The following is a 26,083-nucleotide window of genomic DNA, read 5'->3' as shown; positions in this document are numbered from 1 at the left end:
GGGAAAACTGCCAGCAGTGGCTTGTATCTTTCATCAAGAAGAAGATCACTTGGAAAGTCCTGCTATTGATCTTATCTGTTAGGGCCAGAAAAAGCACACCCCATGTCTTTTGTTCCTGTAACTGCAGGTTAAGAGCATGTTGCTTAAACTTCATCCACATCATTCATGAAAAACACAGCAAAAAAACCAACAGACTTTGCCCAACTGAACTGAAAACAAATGCAAAAAAACAAAACAAAACAAAACCCCTAGATGTGTCTGTCCTCATGGCCAGTACACGTTGTTGGGGGTTGAAGCTGGTGGTTATAACCGCTGCCCTACATTTAAGACAGATGTAAGAAACAATTAAGCTCCTTTATAGCAGCCTCCACCTCAAAAAGGCATATGCAAGTTCAGGCAGGAGTCGGAACTATGTGGGTGGAGGGCTTTGCTGGGTATTGTTTTGGGTAAATGTGTGCATGTTGGGGGAAGAAGCACACCGCAAGGGATTCAGAAAGAAGCGCACACAAACACAGAAGGAAGCTACAGACACCGCCAGAACAAGCAGAGATGTGTGGTTCTGGAAAAGCCTTTAGAGAGAGAAAGCTTTTGGGTCCAGGACTCGCTAAAAGTGGTTTGGGCTGTGGGCAAGGAAACGCTCTTCTGTTGTTTGGGTCTGCTTGTGTTCAGGGAAACAGGGCTTTGTGAATAAACAGGATTGCATCAAAGGTACCTGACTCCACCCTCAATTTCTCCTCCTAAGTGGAACAACTTGCAAGACCCCAAATTTTTGGTTAGCTGCTCAGGCCACAAGGGGTAAGTCTATGGGGCGAGGAGGAAGGACCCACCTATTGGGCAGTGTTTCAACCCCTGGTGGCCAATGGGGGCTATCCCTTGTAAGGGAGGCCTTCATTGGAGAGTCTCCAGTCCTTGTAACACATGCTAGAACTGGTCCACTGGGGGTGGAGGGGCATGCCCGTAGAAGGTTTTGCAGGGGAGAAGCAGGCACTAGCCTCATATTTTCAGCCTCTTCTGCCAAATGTGACTCCACCCACTCCCCTCACCCATTGCTGAAAGCTGCTGTCTCATTGGTGTGGATAGGTTCAAACTTTGTCCAGCATCCACATGCTTGACCACTTGTTCTATCAGGGTCTCTCCCACTTTCTTACAAGAGGCACTGAACTTGAGTGACCCAGCCCAGCAGCAGCACAGTCCTTGTTGACATCAGCTGAGTGGGGCTGCTGGGGGAGCTGTGTTTGACACCAGTTGTCAAACGTGGCTGAAAATCCTAGGACAGGCACAGCTTTATTGAACATACGTGAATAAATGAAGAGCAGCGATATCAGCACATCAGTAAAGCAAAACTTAGACATACTAAATTGCAGGGTTTCTTCCTTTCTCTCTTTTTCATGATTCAAGTGGTTTAATATAAAAGTCTGTGTGTTTATACAAATCAATAGTACTGTAGGTCAGCAACCTTTGTTATCTTCACAATCACTGCAGAAATGGGGGTCCAACTCCCAGTTACACTAAGGGACAGATTTTCAAAGATATTTAGGTGCCAAAAATTGCAGATGGGCACCTACTGGGTTTTTCAAAAGCATGTATGCAGCTTAGGTGCCTACGTCCCACTGATTGCAATCCTGCTTAGGCACCTTTGAGAATCACACTTGGTGCCTAGCTGCGCCTTGAGGTGACTTTGAAAATCTGTCCTCAAGGTCCCTGAGCAGAGAAGCAAAGGCCCAGATTGTTCACTACACTGCACTTGAATATTTGGTAATGTTAGGGCCAGATTCTGATTTCCATTGCATGAGTGTAAATCAGGACTAACTCCACTAAGTCAATGGAATTTACTCTGGATTTCCTGGAATTTAACTTTTATTGTTTATTGAGGGACTTTCTGCAGCTCTCTCATTAGCCACTCTCCCTGAACACATTCACCATTGCTGCTCGCGGAACACTAACTACCTCGGAACACGTTAACTTTAATTGGCCAAAATGTATCAGGAGAAAGCAGGTACAACTCTATCGTCATTCCAGGTTTACTGCCTTGAAAATGAGAGCAGAATCTGACCCAAAGTTTATTAACTAGGTATTTTCTATTCCGTCAGTCTTGCTAGGAGCCACCATTCGAGACTGCTGCTGCACGTGGAAAAACAGGCACTTAGCTCCAAATTTTGCTCTTGCTTATCCCAGTGTAAACTAGGAATAACTCCTCTCAATTCAGTAGACTTACTCTGAACTTACACTAGAATGACAGAGCAGAGTTCAACCCTTACTGCCCACCATGGTATTGATCTTTTACTGGACTATTTTATACGGCAATAATTAAAACTTACATCTGCCGTGAAAACGGAACAGAAGATCCTCTTCACCCTGGCCTGCGTGAGCAGCACCAACTAAGTCAGGCCACCCTTTGTTCTTGGCCTGGTTCCTTTTATTCTGAAACCTAATTTCTCCAAAGTGGTTTGAAAAAAAACCAAACTAATCATTAAAATAACAGTAATAAAAAAATGAGTGACAAGGAACCTTAAGAAAGACACTTCCCACACACCAGTGTGAACATGATTAGTTAAAACCAATTTTATTCTGCCTCTCAATGACAATTTTGTTACACCTGATAATAATGCAAGTTACAAAACATTTGTAATCCGTGAAACAGTATCCAAAAATCATTAAGACGTGCTCAGAACGGGGCAGTTCCTGGGGTTATTGAAATCAGCGGCAAACAAACTCCAAACTGGGCAAATTCTACCAGTGTAAATCCTGACCTTCGTGGAATGACTCAAGATTTATACTAGTGTCATTAAGAACAGAATTTACATCACTGACTTCAATGAAAAATCAGAAATTGGCCACCATGAAGGCAGAAACAAACAAACCCCCACAGTACAATTCTGTTAAAAACCTAACCTCAGTGCACAGAAAATACACTCTGTTGCCGGATAGCTGCTTTGACAGGCACAGGTTTCTGAAGATTATTCCTTTGCAATAGCGTAATTGTACTCGTTCCAGGCATGATTCTCTTCTCATTGACGCCTGTTTTACACCAATAAAATTCTACTGATTTCAGTGGGGTCACTCCTGAGTTACGCCATTGTGAATGAGAGGAGAATGAGTGTACATTGAAGTTGTAATAATAACTTAGCCAACGGAGCTACAACGACTTACCCCAGTGGAGGATGTGGCCCTCCATGTTAATCTTTACTGCACTTCGTCCTTCTTGAGCACCGATTATTTTGCTTACAAAAACAAATTTGTTCTCTTAAGTTTTCAGCTAAGAAAGTGCAGTTGTATTGTCCTGCGTTCTGGTGTTTGCTTAGGGGCAGCATCTTCCCTCCTTAGAGTGCATCTACACAGCCCCTGGCAGCAAGCCCACCCCCTCCCTAGGCTTCTGACTCCAAGCTCCAGCCCAAGCTGCCGCTTCAAGGCATTGTCTACACAGGTATTTTTACAGTGTTAGTGCAAGCCGTGCTAGCCCAAGTGTGTTGTCCCGGGCTGAGAGGTTCTCTACCCTGGGCTGTGTAGACGTACCCTCACTCTTACTGATCAGTACCTCACTCTCTGAGCAGGTCGTTGTATTATTAGTCCGATGCTACTCAGCGTAACTCAGGGTGGCAGGATCTGTGCCTTACCAAGTGCGCTGACTTACAAACGATCGCGGCAGGATGAGTTGGTGAATCAAACACAAACACTAATGAAGTGGGGCACAATCTGATGAACTGATTTGCTAGAGACACTGTAAAAAATGGATTGACAAGCACATCGACTAAAATGCACCTACTTTGTCAGAAAAAAAATGAGAAAATGTTCTTATAGACAGCACGGAAGAGGAAAATATGCTTAATGCACATTCAAAGTGTGTCTGTGGGGGGGACAATGCAAGGTGGCTCAACAGTAGAAGACAACAGATGTGAGAGGTCGTTTGGAAGAAATGCATATAGATTCACAATATGGGACAAGAGATTCCCTTCATAATCAACTGATTGAAATCAGCCTTCAGATGGTGAAAAAAAACAAGGTGATAGACAAAAAAGCTCGGGATGACTAAGAAGGAAAGAACTGGGTGACTCTATAGCAGAGAAAAACTGACCATAAATTCGTTATTTAGTATGATTACATGCTAAGGCAATTTTAAAATATTATACAAATCTTTCAGGGCCCAATCCAAAGCCCCATGATGTCAATGGGAGTCATACTACTAGCTTCACCGGGCTTAGGATGAGGCCATGAATCATGTGCTGTAAACAGTATAGACAAGTTGGTTTTGTGTCACTAAGTTCAACCAGTGAACACCCATGGATTCAGGGCACCCTCTGCATAAGAGAGAAAGTAAAGTCGGTCACAACGGGCCAAGAACCCACTGTACATTAGGATAGGAGGGTGTGCATTGCTCTATACCAAGATTCTTTTTCAAATAAATAACTTTGCACATCTGGTCACGCCGCTTTGATGTGCTAACTTTGGACTATTAGTTCATCCACCAGCAACTTGCCTCTGGAGAGGGACTTGGAGGGTCAAATCTAACAGTCTGGAATGAAGGATTTTTTCCCCCTTCTTCACGCATTTCCTTCCCAGAGTTTAGATAACGATAATCCTTCATGCTCAGTCCTGGTCTTCAGATAGCATGCTGCAATGGCACAAAAATATGTATTTTTGAGAGAGAGAGAGAGATCTGCATTTAAATTATTCATTCTACAGGCCTAATGGATGCATTATTTAATGGCACTTGTTCCTATTAAAAACAAACATCCCAGTGGATTAGTGGTTCAATATATTTTTGAAGCAAAGCATTATGTTTCCATTGGCATCAGTCGACTCTCAGTCAGACCTGAATTTTTAATCAGGGTTACCTAAATCAGTGTAGGCTAGGATCGTCTGATTGCCAGGAAACAGTCTGATGTTTGCTAAGGGGTCAGTCAACGTTTTCAAAAGGGCAGTAGGAGCTCTTTCCCCTCAAACTGTAAAAATCAGCCAGGCAAGAACATGGTTTTGCAAGTGACACCAATGTCTGATATTGTGGCAATGCATTATGGGTTGTCAAGGTCCTTATTCAAGGCCTGATCGCCCCTCCTGTGGGCCATGGGTAGGGGAGGAAAACTCTGAGAGGTTCCCTTTATGGAGTTTCCTGCCGATTCTTGTGTTGGGGGCAGGGCCTGCCTGCCCCCCAGAGAAGCAGCAGGTGTGGCCCTCAGAACCCATGACTCCCTCAAGGGTTCTGCTGATTTCACAGAATACTCAAGGGTGCTGGGCTCTCTGTTGTTCCCCCTCCCTCTTTTCTGGACAATTTCCATAATGTCTCCCACAATCAGCTGCCCCAGGAATGCCTTAAAGGAGATGCCAAGCATGGAAGAGGGAGCTCCACGAAACAGTAAATGCAGCCTCAGACTGTGTTTACTCTTTAGCAAATTTACAGCTGGGAACTGAGCAGGACTAAGTCCGGTCCTCAATGGAAAGGGCAAAAGCTGGTGCAGAGGGTCCCCTCCATGCACAGGTCTGAGGGGAACAATTGGGCCATCATTTTTTATTCAGTTCTTACTCAGGGAAAGCTCCTGTTAAGGCTGGAGAGAAGGCTATCGGAGTCAGGACTTAGAGGATTCTCTGCCATTCTCAGGACCAGGCCAAAGATAAATAAGGACTTCCAGGCTTGCCCTAAGTTTTGCTGGGGTGCCCAAATTGTGCCCAATCAAAGGGGCTTCACTACCAATCTGCCAAGAGCTGGAGCTGCCCTTAGCTTATGGAAAACAGAGCAGGTTGCAGCCAGCCTCGTCTTCTATATAGAGGTGCAGGCTGCAGAGTTCACAGGTCTGAGCATTCAGGCTATATAGGCCACTCCATTAATAAATAGGAGGGAAGCTGCAGGCCATATTGTAGGATGTCTGTCTCCATCCATTGTGTCTTGTCTAAGATTGGAAGCTCTTTGGGGAAAGGACCGCCTTTTTGTTCTGTGTTTGTCCAGCACCTAGCGTAATGGGGTCCTGGTCACTGGCTAGGGCTCCTGGGTGCTACAGGAATGCAAATAATAATAATCGTTAGCCAAACTTCGGAGCCCCTGCCCTACGTGTGTTCTTTAGCCTCCTGTCAGAATGCTGATAACACTGAACAGCCCCGGACTCTGCTTGCCATGGGGCTCTTTGGTTTATAAATATCTTTAACATGATGCCTGTGGGCTGGGAGAAGGCCTTTGTCGAGGGATGGCTGTGCGGTTAACATCACAGTCACGTTAGTGTTGGAGGAGGAAGCATGGCCATGCAGTCTGAGACCAGAACAGTGAGTGAAAAGATCTGGGTCCTGTGTCCACCTCTGCCACAGACTCACTGTGTAACCGTGGGCAAGTCAAGTCATCTTGCGACTCCTTAATTTAGCCTATCTGGAACATGGAGAATATAATAATTTCAAGACTCACAGGGCATTAAGGGTATGTTTACGTAGCCTGCGGCAGTGAGCCTCCCAGCCTCCTCGGCAAGAGACTTGTGCTAACAGGACTCACGCTAGTGCTCTAAAATGCCGAGCCCGAGTTCCAGCCTTGGCAGCAACTTCGAAGCACTGTCTACAGGGCTATTTTTGGACCGCTAGCATGAGCCCTGCAAGCCCAAAGTCTGTCAACCTGGGTTGGGAGCTCACTGCCATGGGCTGCGTGGTCATGTCCTGTGAGGCTTAATACACTCCTGATTGTCAAGTACCTGGAGGTCCGCAGGTGGAAAATGCTACAGAAGTGAAGAGTATTATCGTTATGTATCTTTTCCTTCCAAAGAGTAATTGAGAAATTAGTAAGAAAAGATCTCAGTGTACACTGTGCCTGGCAGATTGCATAATTGCTTAATCCTCTTCCTTCCAGCAAGGATTGCCCAACACGAAATCATAATGTCTGAGGGTTAGCTGAGGCCCTATGATTGTTAAAAAGAAAGGGACTAGTACTTTCAATGGTTTTAGAAAGCCTGACTGTTCCCATATCTCCCCTATGAGCCACGGGAAGGGGTTATTTCCTGAAAGCTCTCTGGGACTTGCATGGGGTGAAGCGCCGTCTAAACAGAGATAAAAGGGGGAGTCAAAACGCTTCTCTGCGTCAATGTTAAAATATCCCAACAGTTGGGATGAAATTCTAAAGGAGCTGAATACAGACTGCCCTCCTCATGTGTGTATCCGCCAGCTGGTAACTCGATTCGCCCTTTGGCAGCTCGGTTCCAGACAAATTGGGAGGATGAGCTGTTGATGTGAATGAAAACTGCTCCGAGTGCCTGTCCATTGGCAGGCACCCCTTGTATCCCTTCCCTTTAGTATTTTGGCCACCCCTCCTCATCCTCGGGCTGTCTGTATTTCACAGTCAGGTCTATACAGCTGGGTGAGTGTTTTTACTTTGCTGTATCAGTGCTTAGTGGTTCCCCACATTTCTATTCAGCTCTCTCCAACTTACTTTGACTAGTAAATCCCTTTGGTGCCCCATACCAAAGAACTGGTCATTAGTGGACGTGTTTCAGTGCTTAATGGGAAAACAAAACAAATTTGATCTCTAACTCTGCTCCCAACAGCGCCCGCATCACCACTTGCACACATGTTCAAGCCAAACTGACGTGGTTTTAAAAATAAGGACTGTAAAAGGCTGTATAAAAATCACAGATTACTCACAGAATCGGGAGCAAATCCAGTCCTGCTGCAGAGGGCGAGGGGGCTCCCCTGGGAGCATAGTATAAATATGACAAATAAATATGCTTTTAAAAACATTGAAAAACTGGGGCCTCCCTCATTTCCCTGCTGCGACCTGAGCTCAGGAGTCTGTGTCCTCGCTGCAGCTAGTGAGACCGGAATGAAATCTGTAGCTCCCTGGACTCCACAGCTGTCAGCAGGAACACAACTGTAAGACCCTCTGCTCCACAAATCCAGGTCTCTGTCAGCTGCACCAAAGAAGAATCCCCATTCGCTATAGCTGGGGCAGAGATGAGAGCTTTGGAGGCTGCACTCACCAGCAGGCAACATGGATCCTCACCCAAAGCCCAGTGAGGTTGGTGGAAAGACTCATCGACTTCAATGGACTTTAGCTCAGGCCCATGATGACATTGGCAGGTCTGACATTGGCACACCTACCGTTCACTCCGACTAGCCACATTACGGCGTAGTTATGGCCTAACGCAGTGTGAAGGGAACTGCTCCCTGCCCTGTTTAGGTCGTAGGGGGAATTGGCTCCTGCAGGGCAAACACAGCTTTTTTCACCTAGATAAAATGCCTTTAGCTTCACATTTGGGGCTAAACTTGGTGGTGAGGTAAGCAGTGGCTTAAGTTACGTTTTAGCAAGTCAGTGTGAGTGTCAGTTACATACCGAAGGAGTGGAAGGGGTTGTGCATACAGGGAAGGAAACTAACAGGAGAGGGTACAAGGTATAGCAGGGAAGGGGCCTTTATCTTACACCTTCTGTTAGGCCTTGTCTGCATTGGGAATAGCCCCGATTCAGTAGTCAAAGTAGTTCAACTAGCACTGGCTCCAAAGCATAGACAAGGACAGGCCAAAGTTTGCACCGATTGAGATAATCAAGTCTTACCCTTGCACAATTAGTGAAAATGTCAACCGTGCAAATATAGAAACAAAACTCAAAATCTGATTTGGCCTGATCCTCAGCTGGTATAACTTGGAGTAAGCGCCATTGATTTCCAGATGAGGATTGGATTTATACCGAATGAGATTTTCAATCTTCTCTAGAGTTGCCCCAGTGAATTGAGAAAGTAAATCCATCTAGTTTTCGTGGGTAAGAACCTCACTTCTTCAGATGCAAGAAGTGAGGTTCTTACCCACGAAAGCTTATGCTCCCAGTACTTCTGTTAGTCTCAAAGGTGCCACAGGACCCTCTGTTGCTTTTTACAGATCCAGACTAACACGGCTACCCCTCTGATACCATCTAGTTTTGAAAGTATCCAATTTAAACCAAACACGAATCTGTTTCCTCTGAGGCTGGTGCTGCTAAGTCTGTGTTCTGCTAACGATTTGGCCTCTAAACACTTTGTGCATTTGTTTTATTTTGAAACAACATTTCCGTGCAAAATTTAAAGGTGAATCTAAACACGTCTCATTCGACATGTACTTGCTGTGAAATCTATTAATGCAGCTAAAGTGACCCCAGGGCCAGGCTAATGACTGGGCAGATGGAGCACTGGTTTAGAAACTCCAAACTGTGGGGCGCTTTAGCCTCTCAGTGTCCTACCGAACATTATGTCTAGGGACTCCATACTCCCTTAACCAGGCTGTGCCTCATACTATCTGTCAGATGTCATTTCCCAGCTTAAAATGGATGTTTCCCACATGTCCTTGTGATGCGGTGTCCACCCTGCACATGGCCTGCACAGCTGAAATAGGCCCATTAATCTACAGGCTGCACCTGGAGGGGAGCGAGTGACTGGTAAAGCCGAATGGCTGATGAAGCCCAGCTCGGGGAGGAGCTGGGACAGGCTTATAAAGAAAGGAAGTTGGTGGTAGGAGGTGGTCTGCAGGGAGGAGCTGTGTTGTCACTCCCTAGAGGGGAGGGGAGTTGGCTCAGTACAAGGAGGAGAACTAGGTGGAGAGTGAGCCCTGGGAACCAGTCTTGGACTACAGACTCTGACAAGTAGCCGAGAGGGGGAAGTAGCCATGGGGAGCAGAGGGGGCTGCAGTGGTAACCCAGAGGTGGGCCAGATGATAGGGCAGAAAGGTAGGAAAGAGCCCAGGGAAACAGCAACAAGACTGGACCTTGAGCAGATAGTGGTGGCTGGGCGTAGGGTCCCTGGCTGCAGTCAAGAGTGGTGGGTGGGCCCAGGTTCCCCTATTGCCTGGGCCAAGGGCCTTTGACACCTCAGAATGGGAGGACTAGGTGATCTGGCCGGAGGACTGAATGATGAAGAGGGCGTAACCTGAGTCCAGAGAGAGAGACTGCGGGGCAAGCAACCGAAGGAGGGGCCTCAGACCAGTTGAGAGCTAGTCCCCAGACAAGCCACAAAAGGAGGCACCCCAGCAGTGAGTAGTGAGCGCCATTATAGCCCCCTAGAGAGAAAGTGCTATCCTGACAGACAGGAGAACAACTTCTGCTCTGAGGGTCACCCATACAAGCCCAGAACTTGGCTCAGTGTCTGCCTCCTGGTAAATCTTTACCATGAAAACAGACTCTAGACATTTCCCAACATATTGGGCCAGCCTCCCAGCTGCTCTAACCCTCCGACTGGTTCCTCAGGACTCAGAGGGATTGAATAAAACTATTCAGGCTATGCAGGGAAGGGCAGGATTCCTCCGAGGGTAGGAGCTCACTGAAATATAAAGAGCTCTTCTCCCTTCTGAATCCACCAGTCCCCTGCCCTGATCTATTTTCAGTCTGCTGCAGAACAATCTTTGGCAGTTCCTGTGATACGCAAGCTGCTAGTGGACCTCGCCACATGCTCTAGTTCTTCCCAGCTGTGTCTGATCTTTGAGCTCATCTGCAGGAGAAACAAGGCCCTTGTCACAGAGAGCAGAATTCGAGGGCCCAGGGGCAGCCTGATTCTGCAGGCACATTGCCTTAGCAGGCCCACAATCTGTCACAGAGAATGACAAACCTGACAGTGGTCACTCCAAATCCATTTCTGTTCATGCCACAGTTCAGAAATGCCAGACTTGGCTAGAAAATTCAAGGGGAATCCCAAGAACACCTACTGAATCCTGTTTCCCCATTGAAGTTAAGGTGGGGCCTGCAGTTAATAGAAAGTACAATTCTTGCCATTGTTTTGTGTTGGGGTGGAATATCCCTCATTTCCCCCTCTGCCACGGCTACCATCACTACCCCCAACAGCCCAGCCCTGCATTACTAGGAGTTTCCAGCCAGCTGAGGATGGCTTGGTGTGGGTACCACTGGAGCCTTCCTATAACTCTGATCCAACCACTAGCCTGAGGGCTTGCTCCCTCTCCTGAGGGACTGAGCACATGTGTATCTTCAGGGATGGAGGGGCCAAAAGAGGAGAAGCTGGAACAAACTGATAACAGTGGCTGGGATTATGAAAGGGACCTAACGGAATCAGGTGTAATTCAAAAGGAGTAGGGTCCTTTGAAAACCTCTGTCGTAAAGTGCAAGTCACCAGATGGTCTTAATCCAAAGCATTCTGAAAGAATTTAAGCATGACAGGGCTGAGCTTCTACCAAAAACAGGGACTCATTAAATCAGCGACTGGACCAGAGAGTAGCAAATATTGTATGTGTCCTAAAAAAAATGCTAGGCGTGATCCTGGGCATTACAGGTCAGTTAAGCCATTACGCCAAGAACAGATAAATTGGATGAAGCAATAATGAAAGAATTATAAAACACTGAGCCGAACATACAAATCAGCCTGGCTTCTGTAAAGAAAAATCATGCCTCTTTAATCTGTTCAAATTCTTTGAAGGAATCAGCACACTAGTAGATAAGGAGAAAAGGCAGGTATAATTTCATCAAAGCTTTATGAACGCCCAAGTGAAGTTGTCTGCAAGCTCTTCAAGAAACCAAGTAGTCTTGAGAGGAGAGGTAAAACTGGCTGCAAACAACAAACAAAGAGGAGGAATTTTCCAGGAGGTTAATCGTGGGGCGTCCTAAAGGATCCCTAATGAGACTTGTTATTAAATATCTTTATTAGTTATCTGGAAAGGAGATGAACCGTAAGGGGGCAAAATTTACCAGTGACCAAAATCATTTAGGCTACTCAAGTCTTGACAAGACTGAGGAACTTAGGAGGGAGCTAGCAATGACCGATGATGGGATAACATGACAGCAGGTGGAATTCAGTGTTGATAAACACAAGTTAATGCTACTTCTACATGCTATTGGCCCAGCTTTTTATATTAACTATATCCTGGCTGAAAAAACAGTACACGTCATAGTACACAGCTCCGTGAATACATCTACTCCACACACAGCAGCAATCGTCAAATAAAGCAAACTCCAGGCTACTTTGCACCAATGTAAAGGGGCCTTAAAGTCAGTATAAAAGCAGGTTTCCCGCACAGGTCCTTTTCCATTACCAGTGTAACATGGCCCTGCTGTAAATGATACTCAGGCCCCGGGTGTTTGGCTGGATTAAGAGTGAGACAGATAATATGGGGATTATTATAATGTCATTATTTACATCAATGTTACACTCTCCACTGAAACACCGTGGGCACCCTCATCTCGAAAAGCACTTAGTGTTCAATAGAAATGGTCCAAGGAAAGGCAACAACGAGTAGATGCATGGGGAGACTTCTACTGAAGAGAGATTAGAGGTTTTCACACTAGAAAATGAAGACTGGGAAGTGAAGAACATAAGAATGGCCTACTGGGTCAGACCAAAGGTCCATCTAGCCCAGTATCCTGTCTTCTGACAGTGGCCAGTGCCAGGTGCCCCAGAGGGAATGAACAGAACAGGGAATCATCAAGTGATCCATTCCTTGTCACCCATTCCCAGCTGCTGACAAACAGAGGCTAGGGACACCATCCCTGCCCATCCTGGCTAATAGCCATTGATGGACCTATCCTCTATGAACTTATCTAGTTCTTTTTTGAACCCTGTTATAGTCTTGTCTTGGCCTTCACAACATCCTCTGGCAAGGAGTTTCACAAGTTGACTGTGCATTGTGTGAAAAAATACTTCCTTTTGTTTGTTTTAAACCTGCTGCCTCTTAATTTCATTTGGTGGCCACAAGTGCTTGTGTTATGAGAAGGAGTAAATAACACTTCCTTATTTACTTTCTCCACACCAGTCATGATTTTATAGACCTCTATCATATCTCCCCTGAGGGTACATCTACACTACAGCGGGGAGTCGATTTAAGATACGCAAATTCAGCTACGTGAATAGCGTAGCTGAATTCGACGTATTGCAGCCGACTTACCCCGTTGTGAGGACGGCGGCAAAATCGACTTCTGCGGCTTTTTGTTGGCGGCGCTTACTACCACCTCCGCTGGTGGAGTTAGAGCACCGATTCGGGGATCGATTGTCGCGTCCCGACGGGACTCGATAAATCGATCCCCGAGAGGTCGATTTCTACCCGCCGATTCAGGCGGGTAGTATAGACCAGACCTTAGTCATCTCTTTTCCAAGCTGAAAAGTTCCAGTCTTATTAATCTCTCCTCATATGGCAGCTGTTCCATACCCCTAATATTTTTTGTTGCCCTTTTCTGAACCTCTTCCAAGTCCAATATATCTTTTTTGGGATGGGACGACCACATCTGCACACAGTTTTGAGAGATCCTTTTGTAGCTCTTCACAGTCTGCCTGGGACTTAACTATCTTGAGTAGTTTTGTATCATCTGCAAATGTTGCCACCTCACAGTTTACCCCTTTTTCCAGATCTGGTAAGAATATGTTGAATAGGACTGGGGCCCTGGGGGACACCACTATTTACCTCTCTCCATTCTGAAAACTGACCATTTATTCCTACCCTTTGTTTGCTATCTTTTAACCAGTTACCAATCCATGAGAGGACCTGCCCTCTTATCCCATGACTGCTTATGAAGAAAAAGTGGCATATCAGGCAGATATCAGAAAAGGTCAGTTGGGTGAGCCTGTTTGCACATTCTCATTATACAAGAAAAAGGAGAGCTGCTGCCCAAGTCGAAAGATTCCTCAATGACGAGAGAGAGGAGAAGGAAAAGAAATGGAGGGGCTGTGCAGTTAGAGAGACAGGGGAACCCAGTGAACCCTACCGCCGGAGTCTGTGATCCTATCAGGTTTCAAGCAAAGCAAGGCAAGATTGGGCAACTATTTGGACAGGAGACCTCTAAGGAAACTCTTGGCTTTGAGTCAGTACAGGAATCAATATCTCGGTATGCGGCTAAAGGGCACTGTGCTATTGGAGGTTCTCTCCTTCCAGTGAGCTAGACAGCTAAGTCCCTGACCTCACGTCACTTTTCATAAACATAGGTGTGCTGTCTCCAACCTCCTATGTAATTACAGTCTATTTCCTTAACTTCTCCCTGCAGTCATTGTTCTGTCTGAAGTGGTTGTGCACTGTTAAACGGCCACTGCATTCCACTCCCCAGAGATGGCTGCATTTCAATGGTGGCTGAGGGGCTCTCTCTTTACAGGTTGTACATTAGCTTGTAAAGCATTTTGGAAGGAAGGGGTTCTGTAGAGGTTAGATGATCATAAATGGATTTAACTGTGTGGAATGCACATTGCTAAAGAGAAAAGAACATATTATTGCTCTGCCTGAAGAGAATATATTGTTGTCCTAATTATTTCTGTCCTGTTTTCATTATAAACGTGTCCTCTGCCTGGATAAATCATTTGAGAGAGACAAAAAAGGACTTGTTTCTCCTCCAGGGCTATAAAAAGATAAAAGCTGATCATCTGTACATAGGAGTGTGTGTGGACAACTTTCACTTATAGCAAGGCAATGAGAAACAGATGGTTGCTTTTTGGCATGATTATTGCTAGTTAATACCAAAAAATGAATCAGTAATCACATCTCTTCTCCTGTTTGGCAATGTTACAATAGATCCAGTGTCTCTTTTCTGATCCTGAGATTTGCTATTTATACACACTAGAATTTTGCATCCGAGGAGCTCCATGCACTTCATTTTACAGGTAGGGAAACTGAGGCATGGAGCAATAAGTGACTTTCCCAAGGTACACAGTGAGTGAGTTGCGAAGGTTGGAGGAGATCCCAGTATACCTATCACGCAGTCCTCTGCTCTAACCACCAGACAACAGTACCTCCTTTACTTCTAAATAAGAAATAATGCAAAAATTGCTCTTTTAGTTAATGAGAGTGAACCCTGGAATTATAACATGAACATTGTGAATAGTGTCAGTCTGCCATAATCGTCAATCTCTTATAATGAAGCTCCTGTTCAAGGAAGAACTACTTGTATTGGAAACGACCAAACTTTTCTTACCGTTGTGAAGTGAACGACACAATAGATCCCAATAATCAGAAGGCCAATCATGATTGATGCCACAGCAACCCAGAGTGCATTGCGACCCAGTCTTCTTGATCCTTCTATGTCTCCTTGACTATAACTATTTAAAGCCTGCAGAACAGAAACAGAATTTGTGACTATTGTTAAACAACTCAATCCACCCCTCAGTTCAACTGACGTCACTACGTTTAGTGCCCTGCATTTTGGGACCATAGACAAGACTTCAGAATACTGAGCATTATTTTTAGAACACATATTTGTACTAAGTGAGGTTCATTGTAACAAGGGATTCTGGTTTCCAGTTTCTATGTTCACAAAATTTCAGGGCTTATTTTTGGCTAGTTTAGGTCTCAATTGTGCAACTCTAAGGTCTTGTCTACACATAAAAAATAATCAAGAATAAAGTAGCATGTGAATTCAAAGTGGATTAATTATTCCTGATTTAATCCATTTTGGCATCCAAACATGGAGTTAATTAATTTGGAATAAGGCACTCTTATTCTAGAATAACACATGGAGTTAATCAGGAATAGTTAATCAGGAACATCTAGTCCAGAATAACTTCCCAGGCAGACAAGCCTTTACTTCAGTGAGTAGCCCCACTGAAGTCATCAACATAAGGATTACTAAATCAACGCTCACCACACTCATTCCCATGCATTACTGACTTGCACTATCCTAGAAAAACCTTTTTTTCCAGCTTGATTTGAATTGTGATTTGCATTTGAGCAGAAATTGGCTGTTTCGTTAGCAATGAAATAACCCCCAAAACTAAAAGAAAACCAACCGATCTCATGTATTGTTTACGCCTGTTGTATTACATTAGATGGAATAAATGGGCCCAAAGAGTCAAAGGTGTTAACATGACCCTGTCACTGTCCAGACTTACGCAGTTTTAAACAAGGCTTGGTTACACAGAGACCCCAGCCTGCTTAGTACCATGGCAAACACACCAGAAAAAATCTTTGTCACCCTTTTTTAAAGATACAGAAAGAAGAAGGAACACAATTCAAGCATTTGCAATGTAAAGTATTAAGGAAGGCTTTCATTTTAGCAACGTCCCTTGTTCCCGTTTCCTTTAGTTGGAGAGAGGTTTTAGAATGAACACCCCCCCCCCCCCGCCATTTCACAGACTCTTAGATGGTATTAAAGCTGGCAATAACAGTCCTCTTGGGGAAAAGAGAAGACGTGAACTGAAATGGACTGGAGCTGTTGTTGTTAGAATCCAACCCTGTTTCCTAACCGACAAGGCAATCACACACAACAGGGGAAAGAAATGAACAGCACAGGTAGAAAATGCAGCTTCTCTCTCTGGTGTTGATTCTCACTTGCAGCCTTACTGCTGGAAAAACACACGTAACCCTTCTGCCCATCTAAGTTGGCAGCAACAAGGGCCGGGTTCTGTATCTAGGAGTTCCCTTTCAATAATGCAATGCAAAACCGGCTCGAGCCCCCACCCAGTGACCTGGGACAATTTACATACCACTCCCTGGGTGCCTCTAAGAGGCAATACTTCCCCTCTCGCAAACACAGAGTCTGAGTGTAGCAGAAAATGTTTAATAACATGAGGTAAACGACATCAGCATTAAATTGGAAAAACACCACAAACAGGATTCATAACACAAACCATGAGCAAAAGACCCACCCCAGCAAATTGGGCTGTGTCCTTTCCCTTTGGTTCTTGAATCCAGCAACCCCAAAATCACCCAGAGTCCCCAAAGTCCAACACCCCCAAAGTTTCTTGGCTCCAGCAACCACCCAAAGTCCCAAAAGTCCAACAACCCCCAAAGTCTCTGTCCCTGGTCAGTGCAGCCCCAGAGTAAAAGGGGGGGGGCACGCAGGGTGTTAAGGGGCACCTTATGTGATCTGAGGCCGGCCGGCCGTCTCTCTGTGGGGTTCCGCCACAGCCTTCACCACGAGTCAGTCCACTTCCTGCCGTCCCACGAACTGCTCTGCTCTACGAGCTGCTCTACTCCGCTCACCGACCTATGAGTCACTCCAGCCGTCCCTGCAAACAGCTCCGCTCACCGTTCCTTGGGCCGCTCCAACCGGCCCCGCAAGGCTCCGCACTGCTCCTCCAGTCGTCCCCGCAAATTGCTCCACCAGCTGCTTAGCAATATAGCTTCAGGCTTCCCCACTAGTTAACACAGCACTCAGCTCTTAGTAACTTCAGCTCTTAGTGATTTCAGCTCATAGTAGGGGAGCCCCAGTGCTGGAGCACCATTGGCCCAAAGTGAATTCAGCTCAGCAGCCTGTAACTAGACTTCTAATGGAATCAAAGTTAGCTCTGACATTCAACAATAGAAAAATGAGGTGGTGTAATTGGTGTTTCAAGCCCTCAAAGGGGGCCCATACCATCAGATATAAATACCTAGCCCCATCCTTTCTCAATTCAGTGTTTTGTAACCCATGCCCCTTGTCAACCAAGTGCTACTTAGGTAATGGTGAGTCCTTCTGTCATACAACAGTTCCACTGGCCTTGATTCACAGAATCAGGGTAACAAAACTTTATTCTTCCTGCCCCAATAACAGAGAAACTGGGGATCCCACACCAGCCAAAGTAACCACTTTCAGTTCCTGTTGTTTCATGCCAGGCGGGTGGGTGTGCCTATGCAAACAAGATCAGCCCCTGGAGTTCTTTTCCACACTCGCCATAATTCACCACCAGATATCAGGGTAGAGCTCATCCTGACTCTGCTTACACACAGGCCCAGTACATTGTCTCATTAGCCACTCTGAACTTGTGCAAACTTGGGCCAGTATCCGGCTGCTCAGGGCACTGCTTTCAAAGTTTCCTCCTTGGTCACAGGCTTGCAGCAGTGTTGCGAAATACACAGACGTGGCTGGCTAAGCCAGACTCTTATTAGACTGAAGGAAAAAGGAGAGGGACAAGAGAGAGAGAAATAAGGTGGGGGAAGGAAAAGGACACATGGGGTGAGTGGAGGGGTATATGACAAAGTCTTACATCCCAGGCAGTAGTCAGGATTTAGTCGGGGCTGGTGGAGGTGGCAATGCCATCTGGGTGCCTCTCTCTCTTGGCTCTGTCTGGTCAGGCTAACTTTCAGGCTCAGGATGACAAAGGTCTTCCAGGGTCCCCGGTAGATGGTGGGGGTGGCGGCCATGATGCTGAAGCTTGCTCCTTCCCCTTCTCTTTTCTTTCGGTCAGGAAGCGTTTCCATCCGTCCGCCCGTCCATATTTTTCCCTCAAAGTCTCTTCTTTTATTTTTACATACCCCAAAAGGGAGTGATTGGTGAAATAGCCCGTCTGCTCATTACTGTGTCCACCAAAGACCTAATTTCCGACACACCAATTTTGGTTCACCGATTTCCAGTCCCACGTATTGTTTATCAGCCATGATTTTAGCAGTGCTCGAGTTATATCACGAAGTCTTTTTGTTTGTCTTTTTGTCTCCTATTTGCACCTTTTCTCATCAGCATTGACTGTTATAGGTTATTGTGACACTTACCTTGTTTGTGAACAAGAACTGAAATGCAGAGAGCATAACTAGGAAGAGAAATGGATTGTTATTTATAGCCAGCAGCATGAACAAGAGGTGAACCTGTCAGAAATGCCTCAAATGAACCTTGCCAATTTCTGACTTTTTTCCAGTGTTGATTTTTCAAAGCCAAATTTTGAAGTATTAATTGTGGTGTTAACGGAATAGGCAAAGCAAAGAGAGCTACTGTAGCACAATAATAGGAATTCAAGAGGATGCTTATTGCGCAGGGATTTTGTGCGTTTAGGTTTTTGTAAAGCATGGCATATTATTAATAATTAACATAATACAAATCCATAGTACTCTGAAAAATATGGCATAATAATAGTCTGTTTATACACACACACACACACACACACACACACACACGTATATATTATTAATGATATATAATACACATATACGGTGCCATGATTTGGTAGCCACTTATTTAACTATAGCAGCTGCTCTGTAGATAAGGTAGAAAGCCCGATTATGCCCATTTTCCCACTGAAAGCTCAGTGTCGTCCCCCCCCCCCCACTGTAAAATTCCAAGTAAAAATGCTTTTACTCTTGTGTGTGTTTTGTGGCCAGCAGTCAGTAGTTTTTAACCTAATTTGAGATTATTCCGACAAGTGGTTTTAAAGCAGTAGGACTGAGGGAAAAAATAGGCGTCCTTCATAGTTTGAAAATTCTTCTAATGCTTTTTGCCATGTCCTAGTTCAAAATGGTTCACCTGGGAGACTTCAGATGGAGGTTTACTTGAAAGAGCTCGGCGAGATGTTGTGCACAGGATCAAATTTGAGACACTGGATAGCGTATAAAAGAAGTCTTTCACTGGCGAATTAGGACCTGCAGAATCCAGGCATTTTCCTAAAGATTGTCACATCCAGGAGGATCGTTGTGGAGCTGAGTTGCCTGGCTCAACTACAGTGCCTTAAAGCACCCACCAACGCACATTCCCACCACAGTAAAGTTTCATGAACACATCTCTGATACTAAATCTGACAATTAAGCCCCATACTGACATTTGTTGTTTTATGTAAAACAAATGTAATGTCATGATCTGGGCCTAAGAAGCACTATTCTGTGCCTAACAACACTTGGGTCACATTTATGACCCATGGCATCTGAGGACCTTTTCCAGAGCTCCATGCAGGCAATGAAAAGAGTCTTCAATGGCCTTTGGATAAGGCCCTCAGTGAAGAGTGGGGAATGATGGTCTGACAGGGAATTTATAAAGCATATCTTTTGCTATAGACTGCACATAACTGTAAAGAAGGCTGGAGCTGGGGTAATCATAGGACCCATCAGTCTTTGTGGTCAGTGACGAGATGAGTCTATGACTGTTAGAGGATCAGGTATCTCAGTGTTTGTTTTCTTTTTTTCAAAGGTGGTGCTGGTGGCAACAGTTAAGGCTGGGTGACTTATTGGGCATTTACCAGATTCAAAAGTCTGCATTTCTTTTATTTTTCCCTTCCTCCCATTCTTTTGCTTTTTAAATAATTTTTACCGTCAATGTACTGATATGCACTCTCAGTCTTAATTCAGATTGAACTTGGCTGTCAATGTGACGGTGTCAGAAAACATTTCCGTGACTAAACCATAACACCTTTACTAGTAGCTTGTCTACTGTTCCATACAAAGGCTTTCAGGCTACTGAAGTGCAATTAGAACTGGGGGGATACCAAATGTTACTGCATTACGTTTGTTCCCCAAGGACCTGATGTTTAATCTTGGATGGATTTAGCAGCAGTCAGCATTCAGCATTAGAAACAGAGCAACATAATTAGGGGCTATCATCTGCCAGACACAGTATATGCTCTGTTTATTAGTGAACAGGCCAAGCTTTATGGGCCAAATTCATCAGTGATGTAACGTCTCTGAACTCAGAGGAATTCAACTAGGGAGGAGGAGGAATTTGACCTTATGGACCAGATTATGGTTGGCCTTGTGTAGGTGTGCCAGGATTAGTGAGAGTGTAAAGAAAACCGCTAGGTGGGCACGGGATTTTCCAAGGGGGAAATTCTGCAAGATCATTTTCTCTTTTTCATTCCACGGTCTGCAAAATGAAATTATAACATTTTTCTCATGTCGGGTCAATCAAAACATTGTGTCCTGACTGGACATTTAAAATAAATATATAAAATACAATACATTTTGAAACAAAAAGTCATTTCTAAGCAAAAAGTCAAAGCATTCCTCTCCGGAAACATCAAACTGGATCCTGGCAACATTAGTTGAATGTTGTGTTGGGTTTTTTAAAACGAAACTTCATTGAAATCACCATGTTCCCAGGAAATGTTTCACTTCGATTAATTGACATTTTCCAGCAGAAAAACGTGCAATCGTAAGATTTCGAAACAGCTCTTCTAAGGAGCCTCCCTCCTTGTATCTAGGTGCAAGGGGCAGACACCATTCGGGCTCTTATGCGCCCTTAGTGCCGGATCCCGTCACCCTTACTCACATCAAATATAAAAATTTTATTAAAGTGTTTAAAATGAAATATACACAAGTTAAGAGGGAAGGTACTGTACATCTGGGGTCAGGCTTGGGTTATGAGGGATTACAGGTGTCGGTTGCCAGGGTGAAGAGATACATACATATCACATAACCGGCATAGACCCAGATTGGGGTGCAAGAGTTTTTCAAGTGTCAGTGGATAAGTGGGCTTGGGTACGCCACCCATGGAATGAATAAGGAGTCCAAGTCAGTATCGGTGTAGCGAATGAGTACATGGGTGGGGTGTGTCCCTTGGTTCGTCAGGGAAGGAAGTGGGTTATTTCCCTGGTCGGCAGTCTCAGTTACTCAGTGTGGTATTGGCGGTGTCCTGTGATGTGTTCCGTATACATTCATTACACGCTGAGTAGTCCCTCTGATTTCTATGGGTGGCAGAACTGAGCCCATAAAGACCAAATGGGGTGCTGACCCTAAGCCCTTTGCACTACCCAGCAGTGGGAAAAGTCGCACCTAGTCCTCTCAAGAGCTGTAGTAGTGACTCTGCTCCTCCCCACAACCTGGGCGCTAGTCATTTGTCTCTCCCTCAGGCACAAAATATCTGGGAGTTCCCACTAGACATGTGGCATCTGCAGTGCCTTCCAGTGCAGATTGCAGCTTAAAGCCACAATTTAGCCCTGTGAGTTCACATCTTCCCTGTGTACGGGGCCCTGGATGGCAGCCTCAAAAGCCCATGTAGAAAAAGTTCACAGTTTACTCAGCAAGAGTGGATTGATTTTTCCAACCGCTTCAGAAGTTCTCATCTGTTCTAACAATAGTTGGACACCCACGCTTCATTCCACAGGGGCAAGAGTCAAATCGGATGTATGGAAGTCACTTTGGAAATAGCTGGTGAGAGATGAACTATGGCACTCAGGTGACTTGCCTTCAACTAATAGAAACCAGCCCAACTGATCATTCTGGCAGAAAAGCAGCGATATGTCCTGAGACTCGGCTATTGTGCCCAAGTGGGGAAATGGCCAGTCTGTCTGTCTTTAAACTAGCAGAGGGATATCCTGTTTGATGCTTCACTGAGAGGTCTCTCTATTATTGTCATGTTGGTCAAAATCTTGCTTGTCTACTCAAGCAGTTATTCCAATGACTTTACCAGGACTATCTGCATGAGCAGAGCAAGCAGAGGTTGGCTTGCTGTGCTATTTAGAAGGATGGCAGGGAGACAAGGGGATGGTAAAGTGAAACAGGGAACTAACTTTGTCACTCTTTTATGTTATCAAAAGAAATCTCAGGTTTTCTCAAATTACACTCTTGAGGCTAAATTCAAAGTGGTTTATATGGAAGGGAAGATCCTGGGGTTGGAACAAAGGACTGGGAGTCAGGGTTGCTGGGCTCTATTTTGGTCTCTGCCAAGGAGAAGGGATAGCTCAGTGGTTTGAGCATTGGCCTGCTAAACCCAGTGTTGTGAGCTCAGTCCTTGAGGAGGCCACTTAGGGATCTAGGGCAAAATCATTATTTGGTCCTACTAGTCAAGGCAGGGGGCTGGACTCAATGACCTTTCAAGGTCCCTTCCAGTTCTAGGAGATAGGATATCTCCATTAATTTAATGACTTTGAGAATGCCCTTGGTTAAGTCACTTAATGTCTTGTATCCATCTGCAACATGAGTCTAAAAATGTTTACTTATTTACCTCACAAGGGTAATGTCTTAGTGTTTTTAAAGTGCTTTGAGATCCTCATATGGAAGATGCTACAGAAGTACAAATCACTATTAAAACATAATGGTTATTATTATTAAAGTTGCCAGGTTGGATTTTCTTAGCTGCTTGCAAGAAAGGCCTCGATTCCTAAGGGGAAAATAAAAACTTCATCCTACTCTTAGAGTGGTTTGTTACTTCTAGCATAATTATTCCCTGTTGAACACATGATGCAGGCTGAAATGAAGCTTTTGGCAAGGCAGGGAGCTACAAGTCATGGCTCTATAAAGCTATTCTAATGTATTTCGGAAGCATGAAGGAGAGCTTCAAGGTGACCTGCGTGGGCACCGGATGGATAAATAATTCACACTGCATACAGTACTTAAATAAGTCATGCTATTTGAATAATGTTATTTTAATAAAAATCCCTGGGTGAGGAGGAGGCAATTAGCACGAAGGGGCAAGCACCAGATTTAAGAGACCGGCAGGAGAGAGGCTCCTTTGTCAGGAGGCTTATATTGAACAGCATTAAGTAGATATTATTCAAGGATAAAATGGATATATGGGAGGGACAAACCTAAAGCCCACAGAAATCAATGCAAGTCTTTCCACTGACTTCAAAGGGCTTTGCATCAGGTCCTTGGTTCTCCACCCCTAGGACACCTTCAGCTGTTATAGATCTAAACCGACCCAACCCCAATCTTATTTCTAGGGCTAACCACTATGTCTAGGGTAATATGTCTATCTGTGTTTAACCTCTTGGTCTTTATCTAGTTTCAATAGCAAATCACAGCCACTTGGAGTCTAATTCCTTATGAAATCTCTCAAATCCCTCCTCTCTTGTTCATTTTGAAGTCATAAACCAATTAGAGGCCTGATCCTGCAAACCCTTGTTTCTTTCAGCCCTACTGCTGTCAGCAGCTTTACTCATGTGAGTTAGGACTACTCACTCATTTATACATACAAGAGTTCCTCTGTTCCCTAACTGGCCGTCCTGCACTCATGGGCATAGAAGTTAGCAGGATCGGGCCCTACGGTTTTAATTCATTTTAAGTTGCTTACTCTGTGAAGCATTTCCACAGTACAGTGCTTGCTCATAATTCCTTAGTCTGAAATCTGGCTGTTCATTGCAAAGCAAAACGAACTGGAGAATCCTCCGCATTTTACAGATGGCAAATACCTTAGAAGTCAGCCTCCCCGCTACACTTATGACTTTTAACAGCCTCAGCTGACGTACCTGAAGACAGAGTTATCCTGTTCAGAAGCATCGTGGTATAGTGGTGAGCATAGATACCTGAAGACAGTCTGTGCTGCCTGGCAGAGCCCTTCCCCGGCTTTGCAGGGAAGCGAGGCTCCCTGTGCTCTCCTGCTCAGACTGACTCTGGCTGAGAGGAGGTGAGCAAGACATACTTGCCCAACGCTACCAAACCATCAACAAATGGGCAGGGAGGCAGCAGAAAGGGCCAAGGAGTGAGAGGCTTCATCTCCCTTCCATCCTGTCCCATATTAGCAAGCTGGGCACACAGGGAGGAGTAAGCCACTCTGCACCCCAGGGCACTGGTACAGACCCCCCTTTCACGTCGGTGTTTACAGGGATGGACTGACTATATTGTGTAAGTATATGGTGGGTATAGCTAACAGCAGCGGCAGATGTGCTTCAGTACAGCTGCCAAGCATTGTTAGTTATTTACATTCAAGTAACAACCCCGCCCACGCCTGCCTATACAAGGCTCTGGGCACCCTAGTGCATAATTAGCTATTGGCTACTTTTTAAACAAAATGTCCTTTGGATGTTCCCAAATAAACCTTTTAAAGGGGATAACGTCACACGCAAGGAAATGCGAGCGCACGTGCCTCACGCCGCTGACCAGAACAAACGCCTCTAACAGTGCTTTAAAAACACGGAGAGGGGAAGGACCCGCTTCAGAGAGCAAGTTCCATCGTTTTGCTTCCACACTCCCACCACTTCTTCTATGGACCTCGTACAATGCCTCTGCTCAAGAAAAAGTAACGTACAAGCAGACAAGAGCCAGCCAGCTGGAGTCCAATAAGTTGCCATTATGAGCCTCATGCCTTGAGTTCTGGAGTCTGTGGGTCAGCTGCCCACCCTGTTTGAAGGATTCATCCTGTCCAATCAATAACAGCCACCCCGCACAGAGAGCCACGGCAACTTGAAGTCTTTAATTCATGACTTGAGGACTCCAATAACTCAGCCAGCAGTTAGGGGGCTATTATAGGAATGGGTGGGGAGGTTCTGAGGCCTGCAATGTGCAAGAGGTCAGATTGGAGGATCATGATGGTCCCTTCTGACCTTAAAGTTTACAAGTTGATGAGAAGTAGCTGGAGATGCCACTGCAAATATCAAACCACATGTTGCCTCGCTGGCCACTAAAACAAAAGAGCTGAAGAGGAGTTGCCAGCAATGGACGACGAGGGTTAACATAAAGGGCCCAACCTTGGTCCCGCTGAAGCCAATAGGCGGCTCACCATTGACTGCAGCGGGAGCAGAACCAGGCACAAAATTAGCAATGGCACCTGGACCAGGTGATCTTCTAAAGGAGGAGGCACAGAATCTGATCCAAGCTCGACGAAATCAGTGGGCTCAGGATCAGGCGTGAAGAGAAGAGCGAGGTAGAAAGCTGAGGAAGATACTGGAGAATAATTATAATTCTACTTTTCACTTCTGCGGAATCTTTCATCCAAGGAGCTCACACACACCAATTAATTAAAAACCCAACACCCCTATGAGGCTGGTAAGGGATACATAGAAATCACTTAATCCAGCATTATAAAACAGCTGAATGTTGGGTGGAACACATCAATGGTTTAACACTGCACAGCAACACGACATGATAGCTTAAAGCACTAAAGGAAAGAAGAATACAATGTACAATTGGAATTGCCAAGGAATACAGTTGGGGAGAATGTAAGTTTGGCCCGGACATTGGGGTAAACACTTCTGCTCTTGCAAAAAAATACCAAGCAATCTTTAATGACCTCAAGTGACCAGGACCTCAGTTTTATAGCTTATCCAAAAGACAGCACCTCCAGCATTATAGTGCCACATCATCATCCTCTGGGACTCACTGATCTCGTGTAGCAATGAGTTCTATGAAGGAGGCAAGGAATAAGGAGGAGAGAAAAATAATTAGGATGGGTGGAAAGGTCCATTTAGAAATACTCAAGGAAATAAGATGTAAAATGGATAACAATGTTGAATTATTTGGTTTAACAGACACAGTTAATTGGAATAAAACTTTGTGACCAAGATAACAGAACATCGAAGACTTTATTTGAATCATCTTTGCCTCCATGTTTTAGGTCTGATAAATGTTTCAGCTTTCATTTATCTGGCAGGAGAACATGAGGCTGTGTCACTGATTTATGCCACTGACACTATTATCTCCTTAATGGTTTTGTCTCAGTAAGGTACTTAAACACATGCCTAACATTAAAACCAGCAAACAGTGCCATTGACTCCAATGGGGCTAGTGCTCCAAGGTAAACATGCTCAAGTACCTTACTGATCAGGACCTGTATTCTTAGTAGGATTGCCAACAAAACCAAAGGAAGAAAATGCTTCAGAATTCAGAACTGCAAATCTCCAATCTCCTTTATATC

The 26,083-nt window shown here is 45.0% G+C and overlaps 1 protein-coding gene across 1 annotated transcript in view; it reads right to left on the bottom strand.

Moving 5' to 3' along the window:
- Positions 1–2,553: 2,553 nt before the first annotated feature.
- The window catches only part of TMEM233 (transmembrane protein 233), a 25,522-nt gene continuing 1,992 nt past the window's right edge, over positions 2,554–26,083 (bottom strand). Inside the window, exons 2-3 of the mRNA XM_054006933.1 lie at positions 14,816–14,950; positions 2,554–4,609 (exon numbers count right to left, since the gene is read on the bottom strand). Of these exons, the coding sequence (XP_053862908.1) occupies positions 4,598–4,609; positions 14,816–14,950 (147 nt within the window). The 3' untranslated portion in view covers positions 2,554–4,597. The remainder of the gene's footprint in view (positions 4,610–14,815; positions 14,951–26,083) is intronic.

This window comes from Malaclemys terrapin, chromosome 16 (genome assembly GCF_027887155.1).
Source record: "Malaclemys terrapin pileata isolate rMalTer1 chromosome 16, rMalTer1.hap1, whole genome shotgun sequence".
Taxonomy (NCBI): Eukaryota; Metazoa; Chordata; order Testudines; family Emydidae; genus Malaclemys; species Malaclemys terrapin.
This window is presented reverse-complemented; position numbering and strand designations above follow the sequence as displayed.